The 19,220-nt window shown below is 40.4% G+C and overlaps 2 protein-coding genes across 2 annotated transcripts in view; one reads left to right on the top strand and one right to left on the bottom strand.

Annotated features, from left to right (window-relative positions):
• Positions 1-2,519, top strand: part of mep1bb (meprin A subunit beta b) — a 32,001-nt gene extending 29,482 nt beyond the window's left edge. Inside the window, exon 14 of the mRNA XM_028441312.1 lies at positions 1,629-2,519. Within this exon, the coding sequence (XP_028297113.1) occupies positions 1,629-1,842 (214 nt within the window). The 3' untranslated portion in view covers positions 1,843-2,519. The remainder of the gene's footprint in view (positions 1-1,628) is intronic.
• The window catches only part of phlpp1 (PH domain and leucine rich repeat protein phosphatase 1), a 105,394-nt gene continuing 88,402 nt past the window's right edge, over positions 2,229-19,220 (bottom strand). The window contains exons 5-17 of the mRNA XM_028441310.1: positions 13,732-13,878; positions 11,447-11,674; positions 10,877-11,079; positions 10,251-10,311; positions 9,287-9,382; positions 8,804-8,959; positions 7,226-7,426; positions 6,763-6,925; positions 6,539-6,669; positions 5,778-5,891; positions 5,219-5,413; positions 4,635-4,863; positions 2,229-4,553 (exon numbers count right to left, since the gene is read on the bottom strand). Of these exons, the coding sequence (XP_028297111.1) occupies positions 3,246-4,553; positions 4,635-4,863; positions 5,219-5,413; positions 5,778-5,891; positions 6,539-6,669; positions 6,763-6,925; positions 7,226-7,426; positions 8,804-8,959; positions 9,287-9,382; positions 10,251-10,311; positions 10,877-11,079; positions 11,447-11,674; positions 13,732-13,878 (3,232 nt within the window). The 3' untranslated portion in view covers positions 2,229-3,245. The remainder of the gene's footprint in view (positions 4,554-4,634; positions 4,864-5,218; positions 5,414-5,777; positions 5,892-6,538; positions 6,670-6,762; positions 6,926-7,225; positions 7,427-8,803; positions 8,960-9,286; positions 9,383-10,250; positions 10,312-10,876; positions 11,080-11,446; positions 11,675-13,731; positions 13,879-19,220) is intronic.

Genomic DNA, 19,220 nt, shown 5'->3' with positions numbered 1-19,220 from the left:
GCCCTTGCTATGAAACGAGTCAAACAGTTGGTCCTAAATGTGTGAAAATGGGTCATTTTTCTTGTTCATGCTTTACAGACATGATCTAAGACCCAAGAGTAGCATGTGCTGTGAATTTCACTCATCAAGGAGCTTAAAGAGGCCTGAGCACTATCCCAGAGAAACTACTATTACAGCTGTGACTTTTCCTTCTGGTTTATGAGGTTTATGAAATGAGACCATTATTATATGATCATATGATTCTCAGAGCAGTTGACGTTTCTGGTCAATATCTCCTGCTGAGGCCTAATGAGAGCAAAAGAGCATCAGGGTCAAAGAGCTAAGTGAGCTAGTGCTCCCTTAAACATTTGTCTTTGTTCCAACACAAACAGCATGATAGGTTTTGTAGCACATTCAATTGTGTATGAATGTATAGGTTATAAGCTATTAACATCTACACAAGTGTGCTCAGCTATGTTTTCACTATTGACTTGATAAATTCTTCAAGTTTCAGCGCAGTGGATTGGCTTATTTTCTGCAGGAAGATCTTACTCAGATTCATCAGAATAAAAACTAAGACTGCAGATGTTTGATTAGGTATATGTTGAGGTTAGGAATATTTTTCTTTCGTGAAAGTGTAAAAGATATTCAAAGTTATCAATCATAAGGTATGCAATGACTAATGCTTTTCATGTGGCTTACTATAGCCATTAAATTACAGACACTGAAATCTGCTCCCATATCAGATTGGTTAGAGTTATAAATCAGTATAAGTCTGAAATTAGACGAGATAGAAAAATCTTTACTTGAAAAATTTAACATTTGTGACCATGTATCTATGCTAAGCTAAATGCAAATGGAATTATTTGACTACAATTCACCTTGTTATCGAAAATCCTAATTATTCTGATGAAATGGGATAAAAGAAAATGATTCTTTCAATGTAAGATCTAGGCTTTAAAACACAGTCATGAGTTGTTTGAATTACTTTGTCATTGGCATTGTCAACTTTGACTTTATTGTCCAAAAATTAATACATGATTGTATCCAAGTTCTCCATTTCTGATTTTGAGTAGATTTTGCACTCAAATAGAGGTTGTTGATCGAAATGTTCAATCCAAACTATACTATACTATACTATACTATATTATACTATACTATACTTATTTTTAAAAAAAGTAAAAAAAAAAATCTATGTAGGATAATAGTATATCGTGTTATAGTAGAGGTAAGAAAGACTATTCATTTCCCCACATGGTCCAAGTCAATACACACATTTGTAGTGTTTCCCCAACACTATTTTCACACTGAATTGAAATATGTTGAGCAGCACGTTGTTGGGGTAAATACTGCCATCTAGAGGCAAAGCGAACGTATAACTGCTTTTGACTATTTGAAGTGCCTGACTACATAGTCTTTAGCTACATTGAGGATTAAGTACACTAAGGGGTCTTTGACTAAACTTAGAAATGTTTAATGTGGCACACATCATAGCTGATCTGACTAATGTGCCACAACCCAGTATTTGAAAATCACTGATCCAGATGAAATTTTTAAAAGTGTATTTATGTTGCAGAAAATCTCATTAACTTATCCTTTTCCTCCAGTGCTGCAGCACATTTTCCCAGCATTTTTTCTTTGTTCTTTAGGTGTGTGGTGGGCAGTGACTGGTGGTACTATGGAGATCGCTGTCAATACAAGGGCTCCATCCAGGACAAAACCACTCTGGCTTTGGCTTCATCTTTCTCTGTACTGGGAGCAATGCTAGTGATCACAGTGATCAGTGTCCTCTGTGTGAAGAAGTACAACAAGAAATCATATAGTAACAGTGTTGTCATGGAAAACATTCATGCAAAGCCTTGAATTGATCTTTCAGACTCTGAATGAGGAGGAGCACTGTCATATAAACACTATGAACTAATATATATTTTAATTATACAAACCAAAATTTGCCCACTGATTGTATATATATATATATATATATATATATATATATATATATATATAAAACAGCTACATACAACTACTCATAGAAAACTATTGAACATTGCCTTTGAGCATCTTACAGTAGACTTCAGTGTGCATCCATTCATGTTTCTACAAGCTAAATGAAAAATGGGATTTTTTGTAATAAAAATAAAATCAATGCGACAAGTGCATTATATTCATAAATCTAAAATTTATTATACCAAATACAGGAATATCTGTTGTATGTTTTTCAGGAGAATACATTTGTCTGTAGTACTGAACTTGACACAGTCATGCCGGTGATTACAGTTACTGTAGGAGGGAGGTGGGGCGAATATTATCTGTGCGTGTGCTTGTCGCGTGTGTGTGTGTGTGTGTGTGTGTGTGTGTGTGTGTGTGTGTGTGTGTGTGTGTGTGTGTGTGCATGCAGGGATTAGTTTAATTGTGTTTATAAGATATGATGTGATGACTACAAGACCTCAAAATTAGACAAAGTGGAATAAACAATCCAGTGCATGGTTATAATGCATAAAATGTTTAGGTTTTCACACTTGCATGTGTGTTTGTTTGTATGTGTCTTTGTGTGTGCATTTGTGGGGGTGACACCTCCAAAACAGCAAACACATCCTCCCAACCACTATAACCTTCACCGACACACAGGTACACAGTGCATCAGTATACAACATATCTCTTTTTTTACAAGCATTGGGGGGGGGGAATTCTCTCAGAGAAGATTAGTAAGAAGTGACTGAGTCACCATAATGAGTACGCAACTCCTAGGAGTTAGTATCAAAATTTTCTACAAAAAATGTCTATGTCATTTTACAGAGCCACGATTCACTGAAGTAATGGTGTATTAATGTGCCCTCTTTACAACAGTTAGGTGTGGTAGTGATGGTGTAAAATTCAACACAGTTCACTGATTAAAAAAAAAGTCTCACTGTTTTGTTCCTTCAGCATACCTCACTGCTTTCACATGAAAATATAGGGTAAGTTCTTATAAAACAGACTAACTGTGACCTGGACTGGTTATCCATAAAAATAAGTGACCTAATGCTATTGCAAAGAGAATAGTGTGGGTTACATACTCTGCTGGTTGTCTAATGTAAAAATATCCTTCAGCTACCTTTACGAAGAGCACACTAGCAGCAGGCTCAGGTTTTAAACTCATTAAAGGGCTCGTTTGCTTAGTGAGGATCAGTGCACGTTGAACACGGCAGACTGGAAAAGGTAGGGTGAAACTTTTCACATGCATTCTACAGTTTCCTGAATACATTGTTGATATAGGGGCAAGTCACTCAGAGAGGTGTGTCATAGTAGTCAGTATGCTGATCTGTCCCAGGCGGCTTCTGCTGTTTCTGCTGATGCTGCTTCATAATCTCCTTCACCTCCTCCTCCAGCTCCGGAGGAATGATGAACTGGTCATCCGGGTCGGGCTGAGCAGGAGCTGTGAAGTAACCCCCAGACTTTTTAGAAGGAGCATCAGCAGCCACTTCGATGAGGTTGTGACTTTTTTCCTGTTGTGCCACTGATCCGTTAATCTGCCTCTTTCCAGGCAGCTTTTCTCCATCTCCACATACAGCTCCAATGCTCTGCCATGATTCATCTCTCTCCACCCTGTTGTCAGCCGCCCCATGGACGACGTCAACACCTTCCTCCAGGGGTACTTGGGTGCATGTTGAGGGAGGTGATTGAGAAAGAGGATGCAAGGTGCAGTTCTGACCAGATAATGAGGGTGCAGATATTGATGAAGACAACACTGCTTTTAGGCAGTGAACGTCTGCCTCGACCTCCACACGGCTACCATTGGAGAAAACACCGGCGATGGGCTGCTCGTCATCACTGTCCAGCCCATTGTCAGACAAGGCGCTTGAGAAAGTGGCACTAGACAGCTGTCTCTGGAAAGAGCCAGCTAAACAGGCAGGATGTAGAGCGCAGCAGCTGCGTGCAGCTGGCAGCTCTGAGGCTGGAAACAGGTACTGGCAGGGCTGGCTAGCTGTGTGGTTCTGCTGGCTTTGCAGGGACAGTAAGTGGGCCTGTTGGTGCAGGTGCAGATGAGGGTGGTGAGGGTGCTCCTGCATTAACACCAAAGAGCTTTGTGGAGGCTCGTCAGACGAGGCAGTGGAGCCCACCTCGCTGCTCATCTCACTGGTGCTGATCTCACTGCTGATCTCACTGCAAGAGGATGGTGGTACAGGCAGCGAGCCGTCAGAGGGACGCTCCTTCATGCTGGAGGAGGATGGAGGATAGGATCCTAAGCCTGGGCTTGGTGGAGGAGGTGAAGGCTCAGAGCAGCAGCAAGAGCAACAGTCTTCGCTCACACTGAGCTGAACCACAACGGCACACAGGCTGTCGGTGCAGCCATAGCCCTGGGCTAGTGTGCACAGCTTTTTAGCTGCTGCCAGGCCATCGGGCACCTTTCGAACAGCATCCACGGCCTCAGAGGGAGAGACTGTGTCCCACAGGCCTCGGCTGCCTAGGATGAAGAACTCATCCTGAGGAGTGAGAGTGACTGTCTGGACATAGGGACAGGGAATGACAGACGGATAAAGGAAGGAGTAGCCCATGATTCGTGTGGAGTCAGTCACCCCATTCACCTTATTATCCTGTGGAAATAAAACAAATCAAATGATTACTCAAACAGTTGCACTACATTTAAAATAAAGGCATTAGTAAGAATTTTGTACCTCAGTAATGATTGCCCTGTAGTGCCTGATCCTGCGGTATTCCTCCTCACACCCTACGTTGTGGAGCAAAGAGAGGGCCAGGGCTTTTCCGTCACGACACAGGATGGCCTGGCACTTGCCCACATTAGCAGCAGTGAGAGTGAAGCAGCCACCATGGTCTGTAGGGTTATGTCGGATGTGACAAAGAGCTGCAGAGCCACCCAGCTTCTGCCCCGCCGTCCCAAGTTTCCTGAAAAGCCATAAGACAATAGTTTATTATACAAACTGAAATAAAATTCCCAACTTTATTACCTATTATTGTTACATTGCTTTAGTAATTTCATGCATTACCATAAACATTGAGCAGCGCTCTTGACAATCATTATAGACCAGGGTAGAATGGACTGGCACATCTCTAAAAAACACTTGGTTTTTTATCAAAATCAAGTCAAAGTTTGACATTAAAAAACATCAAAGCAACTTTAATCTAATAATTCTCAAAAATCAATAAATAAATCCCAGTGACCCTGGAAAAAGAAGCAAGCGGGTCAGAAAAAGGATGGATGGAATAAATAAATAAATCCTGTCATGTTTGATTCACAAACCTCTGCATGACGAGGAAGGTGTTGGTCATGTATTCCTCTTCGCTCTTTGTCTTGTGTATCTCTTCAGCCAGCACATCATTCATAGTGCACTGCAGGAGGTAGGGCACTTCTACGTTCCTGTCTGCATCAAACACACCGTACAGAGCTTCACGACTGCCACAGAAGCTGTTCACTGACAGAGCTGCAACACATAGCCTGGAATAGAAGAGGTATGAGCACCGTAAATAAGCAATAGGAGCCTCTCATACAGAATAACAGTTCAGTAATATACTAGAACCCCAAAATCTTGCTACCTGGGCACCACCTTTATACATGCTGAAATATTTGCTTTGGATTGAATATTCAGTAAGCAGTATAACATTTCAGCCTATATTGTGTGTATTCTGTTTTATCAGAATATACACAACGCATGTTTTAATGTAGAGAATGCATCAATAACTCCACCGGATAGAGTCACATTTGTTTGGCCATTAGCGTTCTCCTAAGGCTTGTATTAGTGAAGCTTCAGTGGATGACGACAGCAGAGAGAGTGGAACATTGACAAATAAGTTGAACTTACTTGTTCTTCACACCTGAAGCTTCGGTGTAACCATGGCTCCACACAGCAGGCCCTCCAGTTGCCTCATTGGAGGAGAAGGTCGGAGGCGTATCAATGCGGAAACATCGAATATTACTAAAAACCAGAAAATAATTAAAACCTACACACATATCCTGTTGAAACATGCATGGATCAGCCATATTTATGACCTTTATGACCACTGACATGTACACAAAATGTATCTGATTATTTTTGTGTGATGTTGGCCCTTGTTAAAGCATGGGATAGCTACATTACACAGCCAAACTAAGAACCACTGCTTTAAGGGAACAGTGTGAAGGATCAGAACCTGTCCTTTAAGATGCAGCTCTTTTAGCCATGGCGTCCGAGAAGGACCAGTGACAACCTTATGACAAGGTCATGGGCGGCAATGGCTCAGTAATACACGTGTGTGCAGTACTGACTGATCTTTTTGGAATGATCACTGATGAATTTTAGTTTTGGTTCAGATAAAAATTGTAACATATAGAGTGCATCATAGTTTGTTAGACATTTGATCAATAAGCTTTACAGGATTTCTGAGACAATCAGCAGATCTAATTTGATATTTCTTGCAATACATAATACGTTAAAACGCTATTTGCAAAAAAATCTCTCAAAACACATACTGTATATTAAATACTAAAGCTTGACAGATTACTTTACACAAGTTAAAAAAAGCCTGTGAGTCAGACTTTGCCCAACCCCATATTATATGAAAACATTTCCTCACTATCACGTACTTTAGCTGCTCCAGGGTTTTGTGATCCAGGTTGAGTCGAGGGTTTCCTGTCAGGTCCAGTTCCTGCAGCTTCGGGGGTAGATTCTCAGGTAGAGTGATCTCAGTCAGCTCGTTACAGCTCAGATCCACACACTGACGATACAGAATAACATTTCATTACTCACACAGACACATAGAATTACAATTACAGTCAAATATTTCTACATCCACAGAGAGGTGACTCACTTTCATCTCCAGCAACTGCATAACTTCTGGGAAGACCTCGATGACATTAGAGTGGGCGATGAGTGTGTGCATCCGTCGGCAGTTCATGATAGTGGTGGGGACAGTCTTAAGCATGTTTCCACTTAAGTCAACTTCCTCCAACTCCTCCAACTTGGCCATTTTGCTGAAGAATAAAAACATGACAGGTCATGAAACACACATACTGTACATTAACCTGATTGAATCAAAGGAGTAATCTGCTAAAAATGCAGCAAAAAACTAAAACAAAATCCTGTATATTATATAGATTTATTATTTGATTGTTCTACCTGAAGTTTGGAGTTTTCACAGTAGAAATAAAAGCACTTTATGAATAAAGTACATTTACAAATTTTACAATTTTATCACCACATTGTACAGTAAAAAAATAAGCAAAGAAAAAAATAAAAATAAACTCCATAAATTTGAATTTGTGCTTTTTTACCTGGCTGGGAAGGTCTGAAGGTGGTTGTAGGCCATGTGTAAAACTCGTAGGTGTGTGTGTCCTGTAAGCATTGGCACACACTTGTCTGTCAGGCGGTTATTAGTCAGGTAGAGCTCCTGCAGGATGCTGTGGTTGTCCTCTGACAAGGTGGATGGGGGCAGATGCTCTAGCTTGTTGGCAGATGCATTAACACTTCGCAGGCTGGAAGTTCAAACAAAAGGCCAAAGATACTATAAAGATAAAATTAAAACTCAACATGTACTGTATAGGTAAAACCATCAACATTTTTAAAGTAAATGTCTTTATGATTTCAGGACCATAACTTTCTCATAAAAATACCCAAGGTTGGGTTCAATTACATTTTCAATTACAATTATGTCTACAATTGTATATGTTCAATTACAGCTCAATTATGATTACAGTGACCAGAATTTTCCCAATTACAAATAAAATCACAATTATTATTTTCCCCCTGAAAGTCAATTACAATTATGTCCTCAATTATTAAAGTTCAATTACAATTAATCATAATTACTGAGTCTTTAATAAATAATCCCATAAAATGTAACCTTCCTCTTGTGTTAGCATCTCTAATGATAACGGTTCAGTTTGACCTATGTCTTAAATCAGCTGTAAAATACACTAAAAATTGTATCTATCATCTAATTAAGTAGTTCCCAACCTTTCTTGTCTTGTGTACCCCTTGAACCTTTTTGTCATACCATGAGTACCCCTTCACTCATACGTGTTCATGGTTCTCCAAAAGTAGAACATAACACAACTGAATATTCAACGCAAGTTATTTTATTTCATCTTTTAAGTTGAACAATTCATATTCAGGCATTACCTTCTTATTTAACATAAAATGATGTTTCCTTTAAGGCATTTAAACTTTAAAAACAAGTCATTGCCCACACGTACTATTTTATTTACGAACTTGTGAAAGGACTGAGAATATTTTTTATTATCTTGGAAATAAATTCTTAATTTTTCCATGTACCCCCTGCAATGTGCTCATGTACCTGTAGGGGTACGCGTACCCCTAGTTGGGAAAAACTGATCTAATTTTTATCTTGTTAGGCTTCCTTATCAATGAAAATATTGAAAATATTAATTTTGGTATGGGCGTCTGAGCCTTTTTTTCTGTCAGTATACCCCTATATTTATTTATTTTTTTAAATTGTGTAATGATCCTCAAGGAGAGACAGCGAGAGAGAAAAAACTGGCATAAGGCAGAAGCCACTTTTCATTCTCGGCCCTACTGCCCTCAGGAGAACTAACAGGAAAACTTCATATGAAACGTATTCTAAAAATTAACTACTAATGTGTAAGACAAAACTATAACATGGTTTCTCGGTTTTGCGTTTAATTAATTTGTAATTGACAGTTTTTTATACATTTTAAATTTCCATCTCCAATTACAAATACAAAGTCAATTATCTGAACTCAATTACAAATCAATTCCGATTACAACTGCAACAGATTCTTTCAATTACATTTATTATTATGTCATAATCATAATTAATTATCAACCATGCGATTACAATTGTAATTGACCTGAACCCTGGTAAAAGCTACCTGTTGGAATTTAAGAACAGATTGCAGGGAAGCTCAGCCAGTTGGTTGTGCTGCACATCCAAAACCTCCAGCAGAGGATGCTCCACTCTTTCAGGAAGCTTCTGCAAGTGGTTGTGACCTGCACTCAGCTTTCTCAGGCCATTGTTACACAGCAACCTGCAGCAAAAGGATACAGGTAAGACACTCAATCAATGGATGGATGATGAGACCAAAGAACAGTAATGTCTGAAGATTAAATTAATCACTTGGACACTTATAGCGAACAAGATAAAACAAAGACAATAAAGGGGCAGAGAAATGAACAGGGAAAGAAGAAACAATGCTTGACAGTCAAAGGCAAGATGAAGAAATGGTACTTTTGTAATGACCTGACCTGTAATGGAGGAAAAGAAAAGGGCTCTATGGGGATAGATGGCCTGCAAATGGCAGTGAGAATAGTGTTGTGCTCGACTCCATTTGAGGCCTAACAGGCAGGACACTCACCGTGCTGGGAGTTCAGCGATGAGATTGTGGCTCATGTCAAGAACTTCTAGCTTCTTTGCTTCACATAGCCAGTCTGGCAGTGACTCCATATGGTTCCTATAGGAGGGAAAAGAGTGATGATGATAAATTATGAACAATTTGTGAACTGAGATCTATAATGCACAGAAATCCTGCTCAAACTCAAACATATTTTAAGTCTTGGAAGTTTTTTAAAAAGTAATTGAACTTTTTATGAGATTTATTATGCTTAGTGAATTCCTTCAGGTCAGGAAAGAACTCATTTTAGTTCAATAGCCAAATACGGACCATCACAAGTGAGCTGCAGGCTTTAGGCGGGAAAACTAAAAATTTCAACATTAATGTGCCCAAGTTTGTACTTTATAAATTAGACATAAAGTATGGAAGGCATCAACAATATCTAAGCAATAGATACTTAAATGTCCTTTGATTTATTTATTTTTTGATCAAATTATTATTATTATTATTTGGGGAGATTTGTGGAAAAATTGCAGGATTTAAGAAACATTTTGAGTTCTTTCAACAACAATTTACAACTGAATTATTTGGTAATTTACACAATGATTCATGTTTTCTCAATCGTTTTTCACTTTCTACTGTGGGCCGTATCAGATGCTCTGAAGGGCTAGAGTTGGCCACCGGGCCTTGAGTTTGACACATGTTCTAGGTCAATAAGTAACACTTTCAACAACTAAAAAATGCTGTTTCCATTTTTTTTTTTTTTGCTTATTTAGCCACCAGTGCTGCCACGTCATCAGATCAGATGTATTAAAAGTCAGGTTGTCTGATTCAATATTGTATTTCACCACCACACATCCAACGATCCTTTCACTGAGTGCAGACAGATGACTAACACCAAACACCATTAACACTTTCCTCTCCAATGCAGCTTTTATTGCTACAGTAGTGTAAAAAAGCAGCAGTGTGGGTGCATATACTCTCTCACCTCGAGATGTCCATGCAACTGAGATTGGAAGGCACAGGGTTGACATCAAGCAGTCGTAGCTCTATAGGGAGAAATATAAACATATTAACCTTCAGCAAGAAGAGACATACACTATTACCATAACAGTAGAGAACAGGAGGTAGCATTTAGGAGGGGCAGGATGGCAATGACAGCCTGGAGATGATATGTGATAAGACTACAGACAAGAGCTGACAGATAATTTTAACTATAACACATTATATCATGATATTAATTATTTTTATCACAGTGATACAGTGTGTGTAAATATAAACACACGGTGGGATAGTGGTTAGCACATCTGCCTCCCAGCAAGAAGGTTATGGCACAATATCTGTGTACAGTTTGCATGGTCTCTGGTCTCTAGTTTGTCCATAAAGGGAATGGTAGTGTGTGTGTGTGTGTGTGTGTGTGTGTGTGTGTGTGTGTGTGTTTGCCCTGCGATAAACTGGTGCCATGTCCAGGATGTACCGCTGTCTAGTGCTCGTTGACAGCGAGTGTACAAATACACAATATAATTTCACATTTGGTTTCAAGAGATAGAGATTAGGGTTATACTGAGTGTCATTGTTCAAAACTGTTTATAACAGCACATGCACTAAACCCACTGTTGTTGGAGGCATAGAGGCCTTTGAGCAGGCAGCCCTTGGCCTTCAGGCTAGTGATGTGGTTCCTCTCACAGTGCAGCAGCTCTAGCCTGGGAAAGACTGAGACGTCCAGCTCTGTCAGTTTGTTGTCCCTTATGTCCAGCTGGGTCACATGCCTCAGCAAGTCGGGCTCATCGGGCACCACAATGGAGATCTTGTTTAGCCTGACAGGTGAAGTGAAGAAGGGGAATGGTTAGCTCTGTCCTTTACAAGTAAGTAAATAGATATATTTAGCAGAGAGGAAGAAAGAAGCAACAGCAAGGTACACTGTACTGAAATCCACTCCTCTAAATGGTCACCTAAGCCCATTCACTGTAGCTTTTCAGACATCTGATGGAACCAACATGCGGAACTTATTTTCTGGTGCCTTGATGCCTGCCTTTCTGCACAAGTTTTGGATTTATCTTTGTGTTTTTGTTTACATCATCAATAAAAACAAATAAAAAAGAAATTGTGAAACTTAATCTAGTATAGGTACTCACTTCTAATAAAGTTGAATTAATTAGAAAAATCTTTCATGGGCTGCTTTACCTTAGGTCTATGTGCTTGACACGAAGAAGCCTGAAATTTTGCAGTCTGAGTATTTCTAGGTGATTGCCGGCCATGCACAGCTTCTCCATGGAGGCCAACCTCTCAAGCACCTGGGGCAGGTGAGTGAACTGGTTGAAGGAGAGGCCCAGGTAACTTAGCCTCAGCAGGGAACCCAACTCATCAGGCAGGTTTCTTAGGTTGTTGCCATCCAACAATAGTGTCTGCAAACTGTGAAAGAGATAGCAGATAAGTGGCTACCTACATGAATGCCATTAAAGATGCCAGAGACCACATGCGGGAGCTCCATTTGCAGGCAGTGTAAAAAATGACCAGCAGGTGGCAGCAGCAGGACAAATACCATGCTGACCTTTTGAGGAATCTAAAGCCAGCCTACTGTACTACGAATAAGCTTCAATGTGAAAGAGGTACTACACAAGTCATAACTCATCTCTATAACAAAAGATTATTCTGATCAGGGCTATGGGGTGCTTAAATCTATGCCAGCTCTCATTAAGTGCAGGTCACCAGTACTTTGCAAGCCTAACACACATGAACAAGCAATAACAGACATGCACTCTAACAGTCACGCTACACTGTAGCTAACCCGTCATGCTTGTTTGGTTTGTGAGAGGAAACCGTGAACTTTGAAAAACTACACTCATTGTGAGACTAAGGTCCAAAAACCCCATGACCCTCTAGCTGAGAAGCAGCATTCCAACCCTCTGTGCTGTAGAGTAGCTCTGTTTTAGTAAATGCTCTTTAAATTTAGTCAATAATTCAGTCTCTCCTCTAAATAATGCCCCTGGTAAATATTTCTGACACTCTTACACAGCGAGAAGGGGGCTTTTCGACAACTAAGGGGGGCTGATTCTGCAGTTCATTCAAAGCCTAAAAAATTCACAGCATCACATAAAAAATATTTAGATTGGGTAAATGCACTGCATCACATAATTGTAAAAGTTTTGGATTATAACCAAAAGGGCAAACATTTTGGTAAGCAGAATGAGAGTGTCGTCTAAAATAAGGTTAACAAAATTTCTCAGCCAGCAGAAACAAGAGAAGGATCACTTTAATAAATAAATCAATGATCCAACAATGGATAGTCCTTATAAGATGTATTTTATGAAATAAAAAGTGAGAAAAACCAAGTCTTTATTATATCATCTGCGATGTTGTTGTTTTTAAGCCATACAATTGAGCTAACCTCATATTTGGCTATGAACCCTCTTACCAGTGACACACGCAAATCTGTGGTTTACTTTGGGAAAATGTTTACATGTTGCTTTGCTCTGAATTCTAACCAAGACCTGGTTAATGTCAGCTCTAAATATCAGTGTGTTCATTAGTGTAGAATTATTAGAATCATTAGTGTTATATCAAGTGCCCTAAAGTAGTGGTTCTCAGACTTTTTTGGCTCAAGTACCTCCTTTCTCTTATTTCTGAATCCAAGTACTCCCTTGGTACGACTACAACATTTTGCTCAGAACACAATGAAAAAGCAACTATAGCGCATGATGATGGGATGAATGAGTGATAACACACATTTTAAAGAATCTCATTTTGTAAACAAGTGGATATATATATTATAGTATATTGTTTTTAACATTTATATTAACTATTGATATAATTTTTCCTACTATGTACTTGTCTTTCATGTATTCTCATTCAAGTTATTGGCGGGCAATGGCAGCGCCTGTGCTCAAAGCGAACAGCAAAACATGCACATTTCTCCGTGAACACGGAATTATAAACGCTGATATTTTCAGCACATGTTTATAACCTAATGCAAACCTTGGATGTACAAGACATTTTGTGTGTAATTAATTTTCCCACTGGGTTTTTTTTTTTGTTTTTCCTTGACAAAGGAGGGTCTAAGGACAGGGGATGGCATTTATTATCCATTTGCTTAAGTCCAGCAAACATTGGTGCAAACTTTATTTATCCATTTATCATGTGCATGTCCCATAGAATTAAACCAAGGAAATTGCACATGCTATTTTACTTTGCACCCGCAAATATACCCCTTTATAACACCACAGACTACAGAGTATGTACACCTCTTTGTACATCCAACCTTCAAACACATACTCATTTGGCCATAATTGACAACTCTACTTAAGCTCCCACTATATCAATACATACTTCTGACGGGCACTTTACTAGTTCTACAAAAATAGAACAAGAATGTGAGCAAAAAGTACCACCAATACAAATAACCTAAGAAAGTGTTACATAATAGGAGAGAGCAGAACTTTAGCTTGAAATTAATTCTTGGTATTGCATACTTTGTCATGGCACCCACAGAGTTGGGGACAGAGGCCAGGTAGTTACAGCTGAAGTTGACTTCTGTCAGAGATGGGATGTCACAGATGGCCATGGGAAACTGGCTGAGGTGGTTGTTGGACATATTGAGGCTCCGAAGGCGAGTAAACCTGATCACAGGTGAGAAAAAAAAGATTAGAGGAGAGGATGAAGGAAAGGAAGTAAGAAATCACTGCAGTGCATAATACTATCTTGTAAATATTAAAGAGTAACTAAAACCCACTGTTTTCTGCTGAAAACAAATGTATTTGGGTATGAAGTAGTGTTGTTGATTGATTCTTATCCAACACTCTTATCATTTTCCAAGTATTTCAATTTAGCTTATTGACTGTCCACTATGGCTATTGTGCTCAAATTTTGCTATTGGCTGAGAATGGTGGTCTGTGACTTTTTAGTAACTTGTTACTCACAAACCAACACTGTTGGCCCCACCCCTCCTGTAAAAATTTACTTTGCGAACTGTCGTGAGGAGGTTGAATTGAGAGAATAGAGATATAGTGAATATTGAGTATGTGGTCAGTATAGATTTTATAGTATAGACTGGGCATGTCTTAACTGCTCCATGAGACCCCCTCATAGTCAAGGTATCTTTTGCATTTCCTGCCTAAATCTGGGGGTTTAGTTACTCTTTAATATTTCAATACAGTATAACATATTCATAAATATATGTGGGTAATGTAGCAAAAGCATTTGATTTTATATGAAAATGCACAGATATTTTTAACACAAGTATACCCAAAGGTCGCCTTAAACCTTCATGCTTGGTTGTTGAGCAAACAAATGCATCAGACATGGGTGTTGTACTTTTAAACACAGGCCACCAGCAAGATTCAGCTTTCACATCACAGTACAGCAACCTTTACAGTTGTCAGACCCCTAGAGAGGGAGCTAAAGAAGCAAGTAAAGAAGGGAAAATTACAGTTTTTTCTTTATTTAACATCTGTGGATGCACACAAGCACACACAGACACACTATGGTGGCATAGCACACTGGGTTAGCTGACTAACATATCCTTTCAAAGATTGACAGAGAAAGAGAAATAGGTGACCGGGACATTAGTGCAATCAATTCAGGTAGCAAGGACAATGCAGGGTAGGGATTCTAGCAGGTGATTTGTAGAGAAGGACAAATCCTCCATTAAGACAATTTCTGAATAACTTTCAGCCCTTAAAACTCTCGTATATTATACTAATCTTTCTTTTAAGCAATTGAACTAGCACAATAAAAATTAAACTTACTTAACCATAAGGCTGCATGATTAATCAAAATAAAATCGAAATTGAATTATTTATTGAGGGGAATTTTTAAAAAGCCAAAATCTATTTTCCCATTTAATCATGTGAAATCATGGCACAAGACTCTCTTCCTGGGCCGTTTTTGGGCTGCGCTCCTCCAGGCCACCGTAGTAATAAGCGCTACCCAAGCAAAGAAACAAATAATCATGGTTTCAGCTGAAAATAAACATGATTTCACGTCAAAGAAGGAAAGAGCAGGTCAGTTGTCTGGAGATGGTATGACTTTGCTGACTTTGCTGCACAACCAACTTGTTTCAACCTCTGCGTGCTGTGCAGGGAAATGACACGTCACTTATGGAAAGGCTGGAGCTACATGGAAAAGGATTATGGATGTGGCTCGAAAGATATGATCCTTTTACAAACAGTTGAAAAACAAGTTTGAAACACATACTTAACATGATAGACCCCAGCTACAACCTCTTCTTTTTTTTAAATGTGAATTTTGTATTTTTTGTTTCTTCTCATTCAAAGTTCTCTTTTTAAAAATGCTACGGGATTACATTTTGGCTGGGGAGGTTGTTATTTTATCACTCCCAAGGGGGATTTCAAATGACTTGTTAAAGTTTTCTAGCTGCACTTTATTCCCAATACGAAAATTTGTTTTCACTACTTTTATTAACAGGTGGGACACTCCAAATGGAAGCAGCTTTTCCTCAGCCTCAAAACTGAGCCTTTTCTTGGGTGCCTTTTCATTTAAGGCCTGATAAAAGTTCCACGTTTAGCATACAGGCAAAACAGTTTGTCTCAACTTTAAATGGCATGATTTTTTATTTTTATTTTTTTTGATAGTGCATTAATACATTCTGAACCTTGTGGATAGAGGTTGGTGTAAACAACGTATGTGTTAACCCGAAGCAGATATTTAGTGTCATACAGAGTATGAAATTAGGAAAATATCATGGAGGCAATTTTGGCCTCCGTAGTCTAAAAAACTGGGGCATTTTTTAAAATGATTGCCCTTGCTTCCAATTCATACTGCTGCTGAGCTGCTTCCATCGCTTTTTAAAAATGCTCGGATCGGCCGAAAGTGGCTTCAGTGGAAAACCCTGGTCACCTCCTCAAGTCCGAATATGTGCAATATTAATAATATGAACACTATTAACTCATTCAGTGCCAGCCATTTTCAGATTTTCTACCCCACTCAGTGTCAGCCGTTTTTGAGCATTTTGACTGGTTTTAAAGACCCACAGAATATTTTCTACTATGACTATCTGAAACTCCAAGAGCACCCCCCTGGACTGGGAACCTCCCATGGACGATCCCCCAGGCAAAGCCCCCCGGGGAGCGCCCCCCACCTCAGCCCACGAACCAGCCACCGTCCAGTAGAACAGCAGCCCAGGCCCCGCCACCCACCGGACAGTGCAAACCACAAGGCACTGCACCCCCACCCCCAAGAGACCCCACAAAGAGAGCCCCTAGCAACACCCCCCACACTCCCAGAGACCCACCGCCCCGCCATGCACGACCGCTCCTGATGTATTTGTACTCTACATGGTGGCCCAGCCATCAATAGAGAGGCTGGGCCCCCACCCAACAGGCCTAGATATGTGATCCTACCCACCTCCCTTTCCTGGTGCCTCTCCATTCCCTTATGAAAAGGCACTTCCCTATCCCCTGTGTGAATGTGTGTGTTTAGTGAATGTATGAGGTGCAGCAGCAGCGGAGTTAGTGAGCTGTTTCAAACACTCACCGGAGTGTTAAGCTGCTTAGTCACTTTTTTCTCCTCCTCTCCCCTTTTAACTACAGGAATAGTGCATTTAAGGTGATAATAATTTGTTTTGTCCAACCGCTTTGTCACAAACACGTCAGATTCCCCTTGCAGCTTTGGGGCTCTCTGATCACTGTCTGATTCACCTCATCCCGACCTACAGGCAGAAGTTTAAATCTGCTAAACCTATAGTAAGGACTGTAAAGAGGTGGACAGAGGAGTCAAAGCAGGAGTTACAGGACTGCTTTGACTGTACTGATTGGAGTGTTTTTGAAGCTGCATCAGACAACCTTGATGAACTGACTGACACTGTGACATCTTACATCAACTTCTGTGAGAACATGTGTGTGCAGACCAAGACTTTCTGCACATACAACAACAAACCCTGGTTCACACCTCAACTTAGGATTCTGCATCAGGTAGGGATGTAACGATTAATCGTAAGGCAGTTAAAAATCGTTTCATAGGTATCACGGTTGATATCGATTTTCTGAAAATTAAATCGCAGTACTTTTTTTAACCAGCAGAGGGCGCTATCCACAAGTGTAGGCGGCGGGCGGAGTCTGCCAATACTTTCTTTCTGGCCGCCTTCTACTCTTAAATATGTTAATAAATGATTCCTTACCCCTTTAGCACCGAAAGAATATCTGTAATATTACTTGAATATCTGTAAAAGTCACGTTTTTCTATTAGCTCTGTCTGCTAGCATAGCTTCTCTTCTTCACTGCAAGAATATCTGCATGCCAACCGACCACTGTGTTACCAGCGCCCTCTGCTGGTCCAAACAAATATGACGTAAATCAGTGTAATCACAGTTTTTTTTTAAAGTCCAATTGTTAAGGCACAAAATACATTTTCAGTTGCACTTTTAAAAAGAAAAAGAACTATTATGCAGTTTTGCATTGTTTATTATAGAACCAGAATTTAAATTAATAGGCTTCATTTTCATTTGTATTATTCCTTTATTTATTTCATTCAAGATTTATTTTTAGTTAAATTGCATTGTTTTGAATAGTTTATCAAGGGATTCTTTTGACAATGAAATATAAAAGGAAAATAATACAGCATTTTCTAGTTTTTTTCCCAAAAAAAAAATTTGTCTACAGTCCCATTTTGTAAAATAAATCGTGAGAGAATCGTATCGTGAACCCAGTATCGTGAATCGAATCGTATCGGGAGTTGAGTGAATCGTTACATCCCTAGCATCAGGCTAAGGAGGAAGCCTACACGAGTGGGGACTGGGACCTGTTTAAGCAGGCCAAGTACACACTAACCAAGTAGATCATAGTAGCCAAGAGGTGCTACACTGAGAAGCTAAAACAAAGCTTCTCAAACAAAGTCCCTTCAGAAGGGTGGAAAGGCCTGCGTGAGGTTATTAACTACAGGAAACCCTCCCCCCACCCTGCAGGTAACAAAAGACTGGCTAAAGACCTGAATAGTTTCTACTGCAGGTTTTCACACCCACCCCCCAGCTCATTAGCATCAGCCCATCACCTGGACTCTGCCCTTCCTGCTACCCCCACTTCCCCCCCTACCTCACCCCCCACCTGCCCTGAAGATCAATGAAAGAGATGTGTGCCAGCTATTCAAGAAACAAAAGATCAAAAAGGCTCCAGGACTAGACGGAGTATCTCCCTCCTGCCTGAAAGCCTGTGCTGAGCAGCTGGCCCCCATCTTCACACGGATCTTCAATACATCACTGGAGCTGTGTGAAGTACCATCCTGCTTCAAAAGCTCCAGCATCATCCCAGTCCCTAAGAAACCTGCCATCACAGGACTCAATGACTATCGACCCATTGCTCTGACGTCCGTAGTCATGAAGTCCTTTGAGAGGCTGGTATTGAGCCACCTGAAGGACATCACAGGACCCCTGCTGGACCCCCTGCAGTTTGCCTATCGGGCAAACAGGTCTGTCGAGGATGCAGTCAACATGGGACTGAACTACATCCTGCATCACCTCGACTCCCCAGGGACCTACGCTAGGATCCTGTTTGTGGATTTCAGCTCTGCGTTCAACACCATCATCCCGGACATCCTTCACCAAAAACTCACCCAGCTCACAGTGCCGGCCTCCACCTGTCAGTGGATCACCAACTTCCTGTCTGACAGGAAGCAGCAAGTCAGGCTGGGAAGCATCACATCTAGCACCCGGTCACTCAGCACTGGCGCCCCTCAGGGGTGTGTTCTCTCCCCACTTCTATTCTCCCTCTACACCAATGACTGCACCTCAGGGGACCCCTCTGTGAAACTCCTGAAGATTGCAGACGACACCACCATCATCGGTCTCATCCGGGACGGGGACGAGTCTGCCTTCAGACGGGAGGTGGAACAGCTGGCTCTTTGGTGCAGTCAGAACCATCTGGAACTGAACCCGTTCAAGACTGTGGAGATGACCCTGCATACAATCTGTTTAAACTCCTCCCCTCCGTCAGATGCTACAGATCACTGT

This window comes from Gouania willdenowi, unplaced genomic scaffold, assembly GCF_900634775.1.
Source record: "Gouania willdenowi unplaced genomic scaffold, fGouWil2.1 scaffold_215_arrow_ctg1, whole genome shotgun sequence".
NCBI classification, from domain to species: Eukaryota; Metazoa; Chordata; class Actinopteri; order Blenniiformes; family Gobiesocidae; genus Gouania; species Gouania willdenowi.
This window is presented reverse-complemented; position numbering and strand designations above follow the sequence as displayed.